This window comes from Danio rerio, chromosome 7, assembly GCF_052040795.2.
Source record: "Danio rerio strain M-AB ecotype USA chromosome 7, GRCz13ab, whole genome shotgun sequence".
In the NCBI taxonomy this organism is placed as follows: Eukaryota; Metazoa; Chordata; class Actinopteri; order Cypriniformes; family Danionidae; genus Danio; species Danio rerio.
Window position 1 is genome coordinate 35,454,560 of NC_141027.1, and position 13,946 is coordinate 35,468,505.

General features: G+C 33.9%; 1 protein-coding gene across 8 annotated transcripts in view; it reads right to left on the minus strand.

Annotated features, from left to right (window-relative positions):
• The window catches only part of slc12a4 (solute carrier family 12 member 4), a 31,445-nt gene extending 19,075 nt beyond the window's left edge, over positions 1-12,370 (minus strand). For 5 of the 8 annotated variants that reach the window (XR_015495884.1, XR_015495881.1, XR_015495882.1 and 2 more), the window contains exons 1-4: positions 12,141-12,370; positions 1,672-1,769; positions 883-1,014; positions 634-780 (exon numbers count right to left, since the gene is read on the minus strand). Coding sequence is in view for 2 of the 8 variants with exons in the window: in XM_087261477.1 (XP_087117603.1) it covers positions 634-780; positions 883-1,014; positions 1,672-1,769; positions 12,141-12,279 (516 nt within the window). In the remaining 6 variants the exon portion in view is untranslated. Of the gene's footprint in view, positions 1-633; positions 781-882; positions 1,015-1,671; positions 1,770-4,044; positions 5,954-12,140 lie in introns of those variants that run through there. The other 3 variants (XR_015495885.1, XR_015495886.1, XM_087261478.1) reach the window with 1 other exon arrangement.
• Positions 12,371-13,946: the final 1,576 nt, after the last annotated feature.

Sequence of the window (13,946 nt, forward strand, 5' to 3'; positions counted from 1 at the left end):
ATTTCGATCTCATCAGTTGTAAAATGATTAGTACTAGATGATTGTTTCAGAATCACTTTCAACAAGGTCCACTCTATTTAAATCTTCTGGTCGCACCACTGATTTACTGCATTACTGACTAATCAATAACCGCTGCATTTGAAGGTTGGGCACTTTTTTCTATCTTTTCTTCAGTAAAAGTAGCAACCTAATCTAATAATTGAATTAAATTAATTTAGTCTAGCTGATTTAATATAGCCAAAGATTGGACTTTTTAAAAACCAAACTTACAATAAGATTTTTTATCTACAGACCATGAGGCTATTTAGCAATAAGTTTTACCCTCATGATAAATTGTGCACAATTTTATTGCTTCTCTTTTCAATCTGATTCACATTTTTTGACATTATTTGAGTCATATTTTATATTGGGTGGTGTGACAGTACTGTATGTAAATTAAAGTGGAGTAATAAGTAATTTTGTCATGCCCACAATTTATGTTATGCCACATGTCTATGTATTGCTTTGCACAATAGTCTATTACCAATGCAAGTTGCATAAATGCAATGGCTGTTTGATCCTGTGGCTGAAACAGCAGGAAGAGCCCTGATCCATTGACGGTGTATATATGAGGGTGTGTCTGCATCAACTTACGCAGGAACAGCACATGAGAACGATGAGGAAGGACTGGACGACACCTGCTGTTCCTACTATCCAGGTGAGACGCAGAAACAGAATCACACCAAAGATGTTCTGCAGACACGGCAGGTAAACTCCCATTAGCGTGCCCATATTTGGAGACTATAGGGAAAAAGCAAAAAAAAAGAATATTATATCAGAGCTCAATTTTGACAGGTGCTTCAATTACAGAGAAAACTTTTTTGATTAAAATAGATATCTTACCTTGGGTGCTTGTCGTCTGGATGCATCTGCACTTTCTGCCTCTTCATGTTCTTTGGCACCCTGAGTAACATTTGTGTAATTGACCAGGCGGCTGAGAAGAGACGAGACCTTCGGCCGGATGTCCAGCTCTTCCTATGGAAACATACAGTAAAGTTGAAGTCAAAATTATTATATAATGTATTATAATATTAATTCAATCATTAATTAAATTATTGTTATCATCATTTTCTTTTTTTAAATATTTCCCAAATGATGTTTAACAGAGCAAGAGATTTTTTACAGTTTTTTCTCTAATATGTTTTCTTAATTGTTTTATATCGACTAGATTTTTATTTTTTACATTTTAAGGTCATTATTATTAGCCCCCTTAAGATTTTTTTCCAATTAGCTACAGAACAAAACATTGTTTTACAATAACTTGTTTAATTACCCTATCTTGCTTAGTAAACCTAATTAACCAAGGTTAGCCTTAAAATTGCACTTTAAATGACTAGTATCTTTAAAAAATATCTAGTAAAATCTTACATATTGTCATCATGGCAAAGATAAAATAAATCAGTTATTACAAATCAGTTATTAAACTATTCTGTTTAAAAATGATTTAAAAAAACTTCTCTCTGTAAAACGAAAATTGTAAAAAAATATAAAAGAATTAAAATTTAACAGGTGGGCTAATAATTCTGACCGCAGTATTAAACAAAAGAAAACATATGGTATTCTACAGATTTTGTCTAACATTTCATTTATGAATTTGGGAAAGTTGATCAAATTGTAAGATTAAGATTAAACCTCAAACAGGGCCAGGTTTCTGTCGTAGAAGTCATTCCTCTTTGATGCTGAGTCTGAACTGCTGAGGAAGGGACTGTCTTCTTTATGATTACCATGACCTAAAGGAGGAAAGACATAATACCTGGTGAATTTAATGGGTACATGAACGGCTTATATATTCTATAGGCTATGACTGTTTCCATATATATATATATATATATATGCATTCATGCGCTAGGGCTGCACAACATATTGTTTCAGCATCAATATCGCAAGTGTGCTTTCGCAATAGTCACATTCCAAAGATATGCAATGTTGAGTCTGAATTATAGTTGACCAGGAGCCATAGAATTGTATGTAATCACTGTATTTACATTGAATTTCTATGATTTATGCAAAAAAAAAATCCACAAATTTCCACAAATACCTACATTTCAAAGTGAAAACAAGATTTTTTTTCACTTATACCACACTGGAAAACAAGCAAAAAACTTTTCACTTATTTATTCTGACATTGAAAACTAAACAATATTATCACTTGTTCTAAGATTTATTTATTTTTATTTTATTTTTTTTAAATATTTGGACTAGAAACTAGACAAAGCAGAGTAGAAAAAGCCTTTTTTTGCATTAAATAGAACTAATTAACCAACAAATAGTGCTATTCAAACTGTCTTGTAAAACTATGTATTTATCTCAATATTTATCACAGAAAACTAGAATATTGCCATATAAGATTTCTCCAATATCGTGCAGCAATCAATATGCACTATATTATACCTTTTCTGCCCTTAATAATTAAGCAGTGCTGCAATAAATGAGGTTGGCCAGGAGTAGTGCTGCCCCTATGGTTTACAAGAAGAAATTATTGGATTTACAGAAAAGGTGCTAAATAGTGGCCTATGAGATGACTCAAATTGTACTTTTTTTTTGTGAAATCTCTCTAAGTTGACACATTGTATTGCATTTATTTTATCATTTGAGTTATGAATTAACATAATTATGTTGCGACATAGTAGGCGTTTTTCACCTATTATAGCCTACAGTATGGAATTATGTATGGAGCTCCAGAACGATTAGCAATTTAAAATAAATCAGAATCAATGAATTGCTCCCAACTACCGCCAGGTTTACTGTAGTTGCATTTCTAAAGTGTCATTTCAATCAAATAATTTCATATTTATATATTACACTTTTAAAAATGAAATAAACACATCTATTCAAAAGTAACAATAGATTTAATGTGGCAAAATGCAAAAGTTTATGGAAAAAAAGAAAAACATTTCATTGTTAGAATAACAAAAACAATGAGTTAATCATCAGCACAAACACAAAAAAAGAACATTTTCCTTTATGATATCGCTTAAGAAATCTGCACCGATTCAATAACAGTGCTGTTGATCTCTTCTTTTCATCGAGGACAAAAAAACGAAAAACAAACGGAAAAGCTGTATCTAACTATTTTAAGGGTGGAGTACATTCTCTCAGAATAAAAACCACCCACATTTAATTTCCTGTTCTACACCCAGTGAACTGCCACTAATGTCCCATTCTTTGCACTTTACATCATTTCATTACTGTATAACAATCATCATTACTGCACCTACCTCAAATAAACATTATATATAACATTTTATATATATACGCTTTATAAAGGCACAGGAATATGCACATCATAAAAATAAAGAACTATTTGTTTCTACATCATAATTTTCACAGTATGACGCTTTTATCAGTGGTTAGGTACTGAATTCTTATTCGTCATGCTTTTAAACCTTAACTTTAAGGGTGGATCTAAAGAAACAAATAATGCTTTGCAGCTGCTGAAGTACGTTTGAGGCCTTTTCTAGCATTTGTACTGACTATTAAACCTATTTTGTCTTTCGTTTCTGAACGCTTAATCAGTTTGATTGTTTTGTGTTCACACACACTCGCCTCGCAAAACAAATGTCAATACAAACACTGCCATAACCAGGCACCCAAATACAGTGCCGACCTTAATGCCAAGAACAATTAACCAGTTTGGTCTTTATTGCACCATCATTTTATTTAAATATTTATTCATTTATTAACTCAAGCCTGACACCCGCTCTAAAAGTGTTTTCAGATGTATTGCTTTTGATTTAAGAAATTGAAAAGAAGAATCGTTATATCTCATCATTACAAAAAAATTAAATAACAAATAGGAGGTGATATTTCAGTAAGAGACACTGGGACATCACAGATTTGAATTCACAGTTAATCAGACCATGTCAAAAATAGATTTGACGAAATGCATTTGCTCACAAATATATCATTTAGGACAAATAAGAGAGGATGCAATGGTTCTGATTTTAGGATTAGAATTGGTATAGAAATCTCTTTTTGTTTATTTGATTGTTTGGTCTCACTCACCTGTGTCCTGGGTTAAGGTGCCATAATAGGTAATATTTGCATTAGCATTGTTGTTGATCAGCATGTTTGTCTATGGACAGCAAAGCAGTATGTGAGCTGCGGTCATAGTCTATATCCAGGTCACTGCAAACTATTAACTGGTACTGAGAGAGTGATGGCGATCAGTATTTACACACACACTTGCACACACTCACGCACACACACAAACACGCATACACTGTTACATTTTCCAATAAACATTCTAAGCTTTTTTTAAATAATTTCCCCCCCTAAATGTATAAAAAAAACAGGTTTTACTGTCCTTGTGGGGTCAGATTGAGTAAGAGATGCTATTAATGAACAAATACTAAGCAATCCTGACATGTAACATTTATTCATTAAATATCATTCATCGTTGAAAATGCTCTGGGAACAAAATGAATCCAGTGCTTTAATTAATAATTAGACTAATTTAGTCACAAAATTAACAATCAATACCATTTGACTGACCATATCAACCTCTTTATTAACATTAACCTCATATTAACCATTGTGCTGATGTTATAAAAGCAAAAGAGGACAAATACTTATAAATCATCAACTTTATTAAGGTGAATCAATTTAATGTACACTTTTAAAATGCTGACTTGTTTTAACTCAAATATGGTTAAAATAAGGACAAATCCAAAAATAAAATTTGAAAAACTAGCAATTATTAAAATAACTGAAATGACAAACAAAACAAAATGTTCAAGTGCTGCCATCTAGAGTTATACTTTGACAACTGACCCTCTCTTTAATCTGTGAGAGAAAATGTTGATCAATTTTTTAAATGCTGCAAGAATTTTGAAAGTATAAACACCACAGAGCACAGGTCTGAAAAGTTTTCTGAATTCTTTCTCAGCAAAACCGACAGAAATGAACAACAGAATTGACTTGAAAGTCTGAGTCTCTCGCTGGGTGACTGCAGGAGGGCGAAGCTTGAGCTTTACTGCCGCAGGTTTGGACACGCTAACAGACTGTGTCAAAAGCTGCTGATCAAAGTCAAAACTATAGTATACTAACCACACAGAGAGAGATGTTTAGTGTCAGATGAGAGACTTCACATGCTTACTATTGCGAGATTTATCCCATCTAGACAGCAAGAACATCATACTTGTTTACAGTTTAAAGTGTATAGACAAATTTTGCATGCTACACGGTCATTTGATTTCAACAATCTTTAATTAAAAAATGACAATTGGTATTTTAATTGATAACATTGATTTGCTGTTTTTATAAATTAACTTTATTGTTTTGTGTTCAACACACTTAAATTTGTAAAAACTAATATGTTAACTTAATTCCTTCATGTTGTCCCAGCACAAATCGATTGTGTGGAACCCAGCATTTATTACAGTGCACCACACACACAGGCTGTTTTTCTCAGTTCATAGGAACACTGAAACACATTTGGTAACCAGCTGTAGAAATCAGCTCTGTTCAAACATCTGTAAACTATTGCTCAGACAACAGCCAAAGGTACTTTTAGAGCTTTAGCGTAAAAAGTGAATTCACCTCCAAAGAAGAACATTTAAACAGGCAAAACATACTTGTGCTGAATGAATTTAGAAAGAAATTAACTAGCAACTAAGAAGCTTAAATGTGTGTAATTGACCAAACATCCCATGTATTAAACGTTTAAAATCTTCATTATGAGACAAAGTCATGCTGTTAAGGCCGACTTAGCCCTATTTGGCAAAGCATTGTGTTATGATGGAATATTTGGTTGCTTGACGTAATTGATATAATAATATCCAGTGTGCGAATACATTATTACATCATTACATTATTAACTGTATATTGTAAACAGCATACAGTAACTGCATGTCAATCTTATGGTCCTTCATTACCAGATAACCAGCACCAGTGAGCATCTTAAAGGGATAGTTCACCCAAAAAAAGAAAAAAAATGTCATCATTTACTTACTCTTGACATAGTCCAAACCAGCTTAAGTATTTTATTATTATTATTTTTATTTTTGTGAACACAAAAGAGGAAAAATAACAACAAGGCTTATGTCGGTATCAAATGTTCTAATTGTAATTAATTGCTGAAGCTTTTATCACAGTATATGGTATTATCCTAATATGACCTAAGCTGCAAAAAGAGAGGTTACTTTGACATGTATAATAGTAATAAAAAAGTTACTTTGTTAATATTAGTTTACTTAAAATAACTATTGTACCTTACATCGCAGTGTTAACATACAATACCATTATAAATAATCACAGTTCAATTAATATTTCAGCATGTTGTGGGCCTTATTTACATGCGAAAATGTTTATGTTAAAACTATTAAAATAACCAATTAAGTCTTCAAACATTTGGTGATAATATGAACAACCTTAAAAATAATTTTAAAAGTTTAAATAATAAATAATTATTCACAATATTTTGAAGTGCCCATGATATTAATAAAATGCACCCTCATTATCACTTAGATGATTTATATTAAATCATTTAATATCAGCATATGATTACCTTTAACCATTGACATCAACGGAAAAAAACAAATATTCCAACGTTCTTCAAAATATCTTCATTCATGTTAGACAGAAGGAAAAAAACAAAGTGTAGGGAGAGTAATTGATGACAGTGTTTTCATTTTTATGTGAACTATTCCTTTAAGAACTTTAATATTACATTTCTGCAATGTTATAGTGCAGTGAACTTTAGAAATGCTAAGATGTTTCACCATAATTATGCTAACCAGTTTGACCATGTTTAAAGCATTTAAGATGATGTCTTTCCATAGTGAAACTTTTAGAAATTTGTTCCAACCTTTGCAAGCAACGATGTATTGCCTGTTTTATGTGTCTTTCCAGAGAAGAGATGCTTGTTACACAATACACTGCATTACAAAAGTACAGTTGAATAAGTCTGTGGAATTAAACCCTGCTGTGCGTGAAGAACATACCAGGACTTTGATGTGCGTTAATGAGGGAGAAGAAGCTGCACTGTACTGATAGAGCTACGATAATTAAAAACATTAGCAAAAGACCGGGCAATGTACTGTATACTCACTTTAAAGCAAAATGAAGACAGGATTTTTAAAAAGTGCAATGTCAAAAAACAGCTAATGTTGTACAGGAGCTGTAATAGCTGTAAATAGTTTAATGTTTTAAATCGTTAATATAAGTTATTATACTATTATTTTTATTTTGAATGACAAGCATTCTAAGACGAGAAGGTATTTTTAGGTCTTTATTGTAATATTACTATTATTGCTATTATTATTATTAAATTTTTTTATCATTGATTTATTGCTTACATTCTAGTTCTAGTTTATAAGTCATATAAATGTCAAACCAACATGAGGTGTGCACTAATATAGTTCAACTTCAATATGTTTGTGCACTTGAGTATGAATAATTAATAGCCAGCTTTTATTTGCACTGCTGATTTTGTTGTTTTGTTATCTCGTGATGTCAGAATAAATTTGTTCCTCCGACTTAAAATTATTAATTATAGCAAAGTGTAACAGGTTTGTGGTCTATCAACTGTTAAAGTGTATTGTGTGTGTGTGTGTGTGTGTTGTTTAAAACAGTGTTTCTCAACCATGTTCCTGGAGGACCACCAGCTCTGCACATTTTCCATGTCTCCTTTACTAAACACACCTGATTCAGATCATCAGCTCATGAGCAGAGACTGAAAGACCTGTAATAGGTGTGACAAAGGAAATATCCAAAACATGCAGTGTTGGTTGTCCTCTAGGAACCAGGAACGTGGTTGAGATACACTGGTTTAAAAGATTGTCATGTATGATGTATGATGATTGTTTGTTTGTTTGTGGCTTGTGAGTTTTTTTTTTTTTTTTCAAAACACAACAACCACCTTGCTCTCCATAACATTTCATTTATTCTTGAAAACATGACAGCAGATACCATGAAACATAAAACAACTCTTTTTTTATTTTTTAACCTTGTGCAACTTCCATTATCTAAAGTTGCTTTTATTATGTAGTGAATACTGTTTAAAGGGTTGTGCTTGGTACAAAAACTCTGTGAAATATTATTATTATAGTTGTATAATAAGCGTTTTCAATTGCAATGTATTTTAATATGTCATTTACACTTTTCAGCATCATAATAACCTCAGTATTGAGTGTGACATGATCCTTCAGAAATCATTGTAATATGCAGAAAATAAATTATTATTATTATTATTATTATTATTATTATTATTATTATTATTATTATTAATGTTGTTGTTGTTGTGGAAACATTACTATCATTATTATTATTATTATTGTTGTTGTTTTTGTTGTTATTATTATTTTAAAAATGTTTAAGCATTAAGACTTTTTTTTTCATTATTTGATGAACTGAAAGTGTTTATTGGTAAAAAAAACAACAACTTTTGTTTAATAAAAAATGTATTTACAGTCACGTTTGCTGAATAAAACTATTATTAATTTTGTGTGTGTGTGTGTGTGTGTGTGTGTGTGTGTGTGTGTGTGTGTGTGTGTGTGTGTGTGTGTGTGTGTGTAATTGCATAATTTGAGAGCTCTGTGCTTTCATTCAGCACATGAGTTTTAGATGACCCTTCAGTAGGCCCCAAAGCAGATCAATGACTGCTTTAATACTTATTTATTAACTCTGTTCTTGATCTTTATCAAGTCAACAAAACAATTTTATATATGAGATTAGCAAGAGATAAATCAAAGACATTCTGTGCTTTTCGGGTACAGCCCTCTTTCAGCGAAAACTAATTTGTGTCCTCTTTGTGGAAAGTATTATAACCTTGAGGAGCCAAAGACATTCTTACTGTTAAGGACTGCCAGGCAGCTCTCACTTGAAAGTAGAATGATGTTGATTTTGTTTTTTCCAGTATCAAATAAGTCCTTTAGGTTATGAAGTGGATGACCACCTCTCTCTGCCTCAGAAGCCTATTTTGGTAGAACACAGCCGCTGATTTTGTATTATGCCCACTTAAAAAGCAAGCCTTGTCCAATCCATACCTTGTCAAAGAATGCATGCAGTATAGTAGTTCATCCTTGTAATTTATACGGTTTAAAGAGAAGAAGAAGAAAAATTGGACAGCATGAATCTATCTAATGTGCACTTGTGTTTGAACATGTTATCAAATGAATTATACATTATCAGTGTTTTCAAGGATCTCTGGAAGCTTGAGGAACTCTCAGAATAAGGATGTAATGATTCATTTAATATTTTCAATAAAAGTCTCTCCCTCCCAGTCTTCATCTGTTTTTATGAGAGCAAGGCATAACAGGGTGTATGGCGTTGACTGAGAGCCCGTGCTTTTCCATGTCAGGCCCATTTCAGCACAATGAGGGCTGTGTGCTGTCCTGCTCTAAACATCGCTGAACTGGCAAACTAAAAAACAAAGTTAGCAGTGTGAACACCCTGCTACTGCTTTGCCTCTCCTCAAGTAAAAAAAAAATCAACCAGCAGCTGCCACATAGTCCCATACTCTCCTTCATTCACCTTCATGCAAACCTATCTGATACAAGGAAATCTACAACCTTGTTTCTCATGTCTATGAAGTCATCAACAGGCGGTGAAACTGAATGTTAAATCACTACCACAACAAATATGCAGACACATTAAGTACCAGCTGAGGGTTTATTATATTTAGACATGCCCTGTTATGGGCAAACACATCTTCATCTAGGATATTATAAACACAGAAAAATAATTATGTAATGGTACTTTTATAGATTTTGAGGCTGTTTTTTTCCACAGTTGGAGTTAAGAGGTCATATATTTTATTTAAAGAGCCAGTGATAAATTTGCACTCAAAAGTGCATAACATTTGGTCTATCTATCTATCTATCTATCTATCTATCTATCTATCTATCTATCTATCTATCTATCTATCTATCTATCTATCTATCTATCTATCTATCTATCTATCTATCTATCTATCTATCTATCTATCTATCTATTTATCTATTTATCTGTCTATCTGTCTGTCTGTCTGTCTATTTATTTATCTGTCTGTCTGTCTGTCTGTCTGTCTGTCCGTCCGTCCGTCCGTCCGTCCGTCCGTCCGTCCGTCCGTCCGTCTGTCTATCTATCTATCTATCTATCTATCTATCTATCTATCTATCTATCTATCTATCTATCTATCTATCTATCTATCTATCTATCTATCTGTCTGTCTGTCTGTCTGTCTGTCTGTCTGTCTGTCTATTTGTCTGTCTATCTATCTATCTATCTATCTATCTATCTATCTATCTATCTATCTATCTATCTATCTATCTATCTATCTATCTATCTATCTATCTATCTATCTATCTATCTATCTATCTATCTATCTGTCTGTCTGTCTGTCTGTCTATTTGTCTGTCTGTCTGTCTATTTATTTATCTGTCTGTATGTCTGTCTGTCTATTTATCTATTTATTTATTTATTTATTCATTTATCTTTTATCCGTATGTTGGTCTGTCTGTCTGTCTGTCTGTCTGTCTATTTATTTATTTATTCATTTATCTTTTTATCTGTATGTTGGTCTGTCTGTCTGTCTGTCTGTCTATTTATTTATTTATTCGTTTATCTTTTTATCCGTATGTTGGTCTGTCTGTCTATTTATTTATTTATTTATTTATTTATTTATTTATTTATTTATTTATTCATTTATCTTTTTATCCGTATGTTGGTCTGACTGTCTATTTATTTATCTGTCTGTCTGAATGTCTGTCTGTCTATTTGTTTGTGTATTTGTCTGTCTATCTGTCTGTCTATTTGTCTGTCTGTCTGTCTGTCTATTTATCTGTCTGTCTGTCTGTCCGTCTGTCTATCTATCTACCTATCTAAAAATAAAACAATTCTGAATTTATTTTTTTTTAGTTTTTGAGGTTGCAATGCTTAATTTATTATTAGCTATATAAAAATATGGAGACCTGTAAGGCACAAACTTACATGTAGAGTAAGTATTTGATTTTGTTTTGTTTTATATTGCTAGGGTGATTCATTCAGAGAATCACTTTGTTCATGCACTTTAACATGCAAGCTCAGCATTTTGTTATTATTTTAATGCCTAAAGGCATAAACAAGACATGACCAGCTCCTGCTGCAATACTCACATTTTCACCTCACTTACAGTAAAACATTTGTAACAAGTGCTTTGGTGGCACTCCCAGAATAAAATAATTGTACATTTAGGAGTACAACAGCTTATCACTGGGACAGTATCCTTTAAAGGTACTTATTTGTACATTATTTATCCATTAAAGATCATCCATAGTATTAGCTTCCTTAGCTTGAAAAGTTTATCTAAAAGTCTGTATGACTGTTTTAAATAACTAAAACACACCTTTAGAGGGACAGTAGATAAGGCACAAAGCCATTACACTTTTAAGAACAGTGTGTGGTGGTGTGATCACATTTACCTCACTAGCATATGAACTCCAAAATTGCTCTTTTTACTCTAACACAAAGGGCAACTGCGAAGACAACACCATCTTCACATAACTGGTGGTCTCTCCATATGCCGCATACAGCTGTAGTAAACAGATGCTCATATCCCTAAATCATGCCTCGAGGGCAGCACATGGCTCTTTCTACCATTGGCTTCTGTCTTTTGAAATGCAATAGAGAAACAAACAAGATGGAGGAACAAAATGCCAGTTAAACCCTCAGCTGCTGTCTTGGCACAAAGAAAGAGAGCTTCATCTTTTGTGTCCATGAATACTTGAGGCCTGTCCTATTATTGCAACCCCCCCGGTCCCGCCTCTGCTTGGGCCCTTGATTGTTTTCCTTTGTCACCGCACTGGTGACTGGCATGTCAGAACTGTGCCAAGAGTCTCAGCTTGAGTTACTGTAAAATCCCTCCCCTTACATCAAATTTACGCCATTTTATATAAAGACAACTTCATCAACGTGAACAAGCTCCTTCAGTATTTCCTGGGATGCAAGCAGTAATATGACGTCATATGTCTCAACAATTGCCATGGTTACCATTGCTGATGGTTTGAGAACGTCTGTCAAGAATTTATAAGTTAAATAAAACACTTCATCTAGTTTTAAAACTATTCAAACTCAGCTGCTGTTTTAGCTAAAGTCAAGTTTTATAGCTAGATGAGACTGTTATGAAAAAAAAGAGAACTTACCATCTGAGCTAACTGTGTCTCCATGTCCAGGGTATTCTCCCTGTCCTGTGTCCCGGTAATCAACCCAGTTTATTCCTTCCAGGCTATCATAGTTGGACGGTGAGTTATCCTGCACTGGTACCACAGTGAAATGAGGCATGTTTTCATGTGTTTAGTGTGCGGATCAGTCCTTCTGTTTCTCTTCTTTTGGCAGATATCACGTTCCCAGCTGAACTCTCCCTGAAATCTCCAACACATTCCTCTAGTCTTCCCTCACTTCCTCTGAATCCATTAGCATAGTCACCACCTTCCTCCCCCGGCCCCTCCTCCAGGGCCAACAAATAGAGAGGCTCTGACACTTTGGCCTGTCTCACTTTTTCCCCTTGCTCTCGCAGCAGTCTTTCCCACTCCAGTTTCCCGGCTAAAACACGAGTCACAGTCTGGAAAAGACAAGGAAAAGGAACATTAATGATTGTTTGATTCTTTTAAGAGTTAAAGCCCAAATAGATTACAGTATCTGTATAAAAAGAGATTAAAGTATAATCCTATACAATGTTTTTGCTAAAAAATTCTGTCAGAGGTTTTTGTTCTTAGGGCAAACACGTTTGTGGATTTTGTCTGCATAGCCAAAGGAAATAGTTGGCAAGGCATGAGCGTAAAAAACTACAGCTTGTTCCAACAAGTTAATAGGTAACAGCTTGATAACACAGGATGGTAGTTCTGACCTATTTCGGGCATCAACTTCTGCACTGAGAATGAAAGCTTTAAAATTCAAGTCTGAGGCTTCAGTTTTTTGAATATCACTGAAATGTTTCCTTTCAAGGAACGGGATGCAACATAACCACAGAAGATGTGGGACTGTTGAAGTAGTCCGTAATTAAGGTTTCCATTTTTGGTTGCCTAAGGTCAGGTCCTTCTGTCGCCCTGCCCTGAAGAAACTACATGGATTTGAGTTCTTTTGTTTAAAGGATTTTAAACTGTGATTGCTAATAATTTGGTCTTTATAGACTTCAAACAATATGATGTGTCAACAATAGGCCTATTTAAATAGTTAAAATAAAATATAAGGGTATATAAAATTGTAAAATATTACATCATTGATCATCATTTTTATTTCAATTGGAAATACGATTTAACCAAGGCTGTTTCTCATTACAGCGATGCGGTGGCACAGTAGGTAGTGCTGTCGCCTCACAGCAAAAAGGTTGCTGGTTCAAGTCTTGGCTGTGTGAGTTGGCGTTTCTGTGTGGAGTTTGCATGTTCTCTCTACGTTCGGTTTCCTCCGGGTGCTCCGGTTTCCCCCGCTAGTCCAAAGATATGTGGTACAGGTGAATTGGGTTGGCTAAATTGTCCATTGTGAATGAGTGTGTATGGATGTTTCCCAGAGATGGGTTGCAGCTGGAAGGACATCCATTGCATAAAACATATGCTGTATAAGTTGGCGGTTGATTCCTCTGTGGCGATCCCAGATTAATAAAGGGACTATGAAAGAAAATGAATGAATGAATAAATGTTTCTCATTACCATTACCTCTGTAAAACATTTTATAATACATCATTCATTCATTCATTTTCCTTTCGGCTTAGTCCCTTTGTTAATCAGGGGTCGCCACAGCGGAATGAATTGTCAACTTATCTATCATATGTTTTACGCAGCGAATGCCCTTCTAGCTGCAACCCATCAGTGGGAAACACCCATACACTGACATTCACACACATACACTGCGGTCAGTTTAGCTTACCCAATTCACCTAGGCCTATACCGCATGTCTTTGGACTTGTGAGGGAAATGGGCGCACCCAGAGGAAATCAACGCAAACATAAGGAG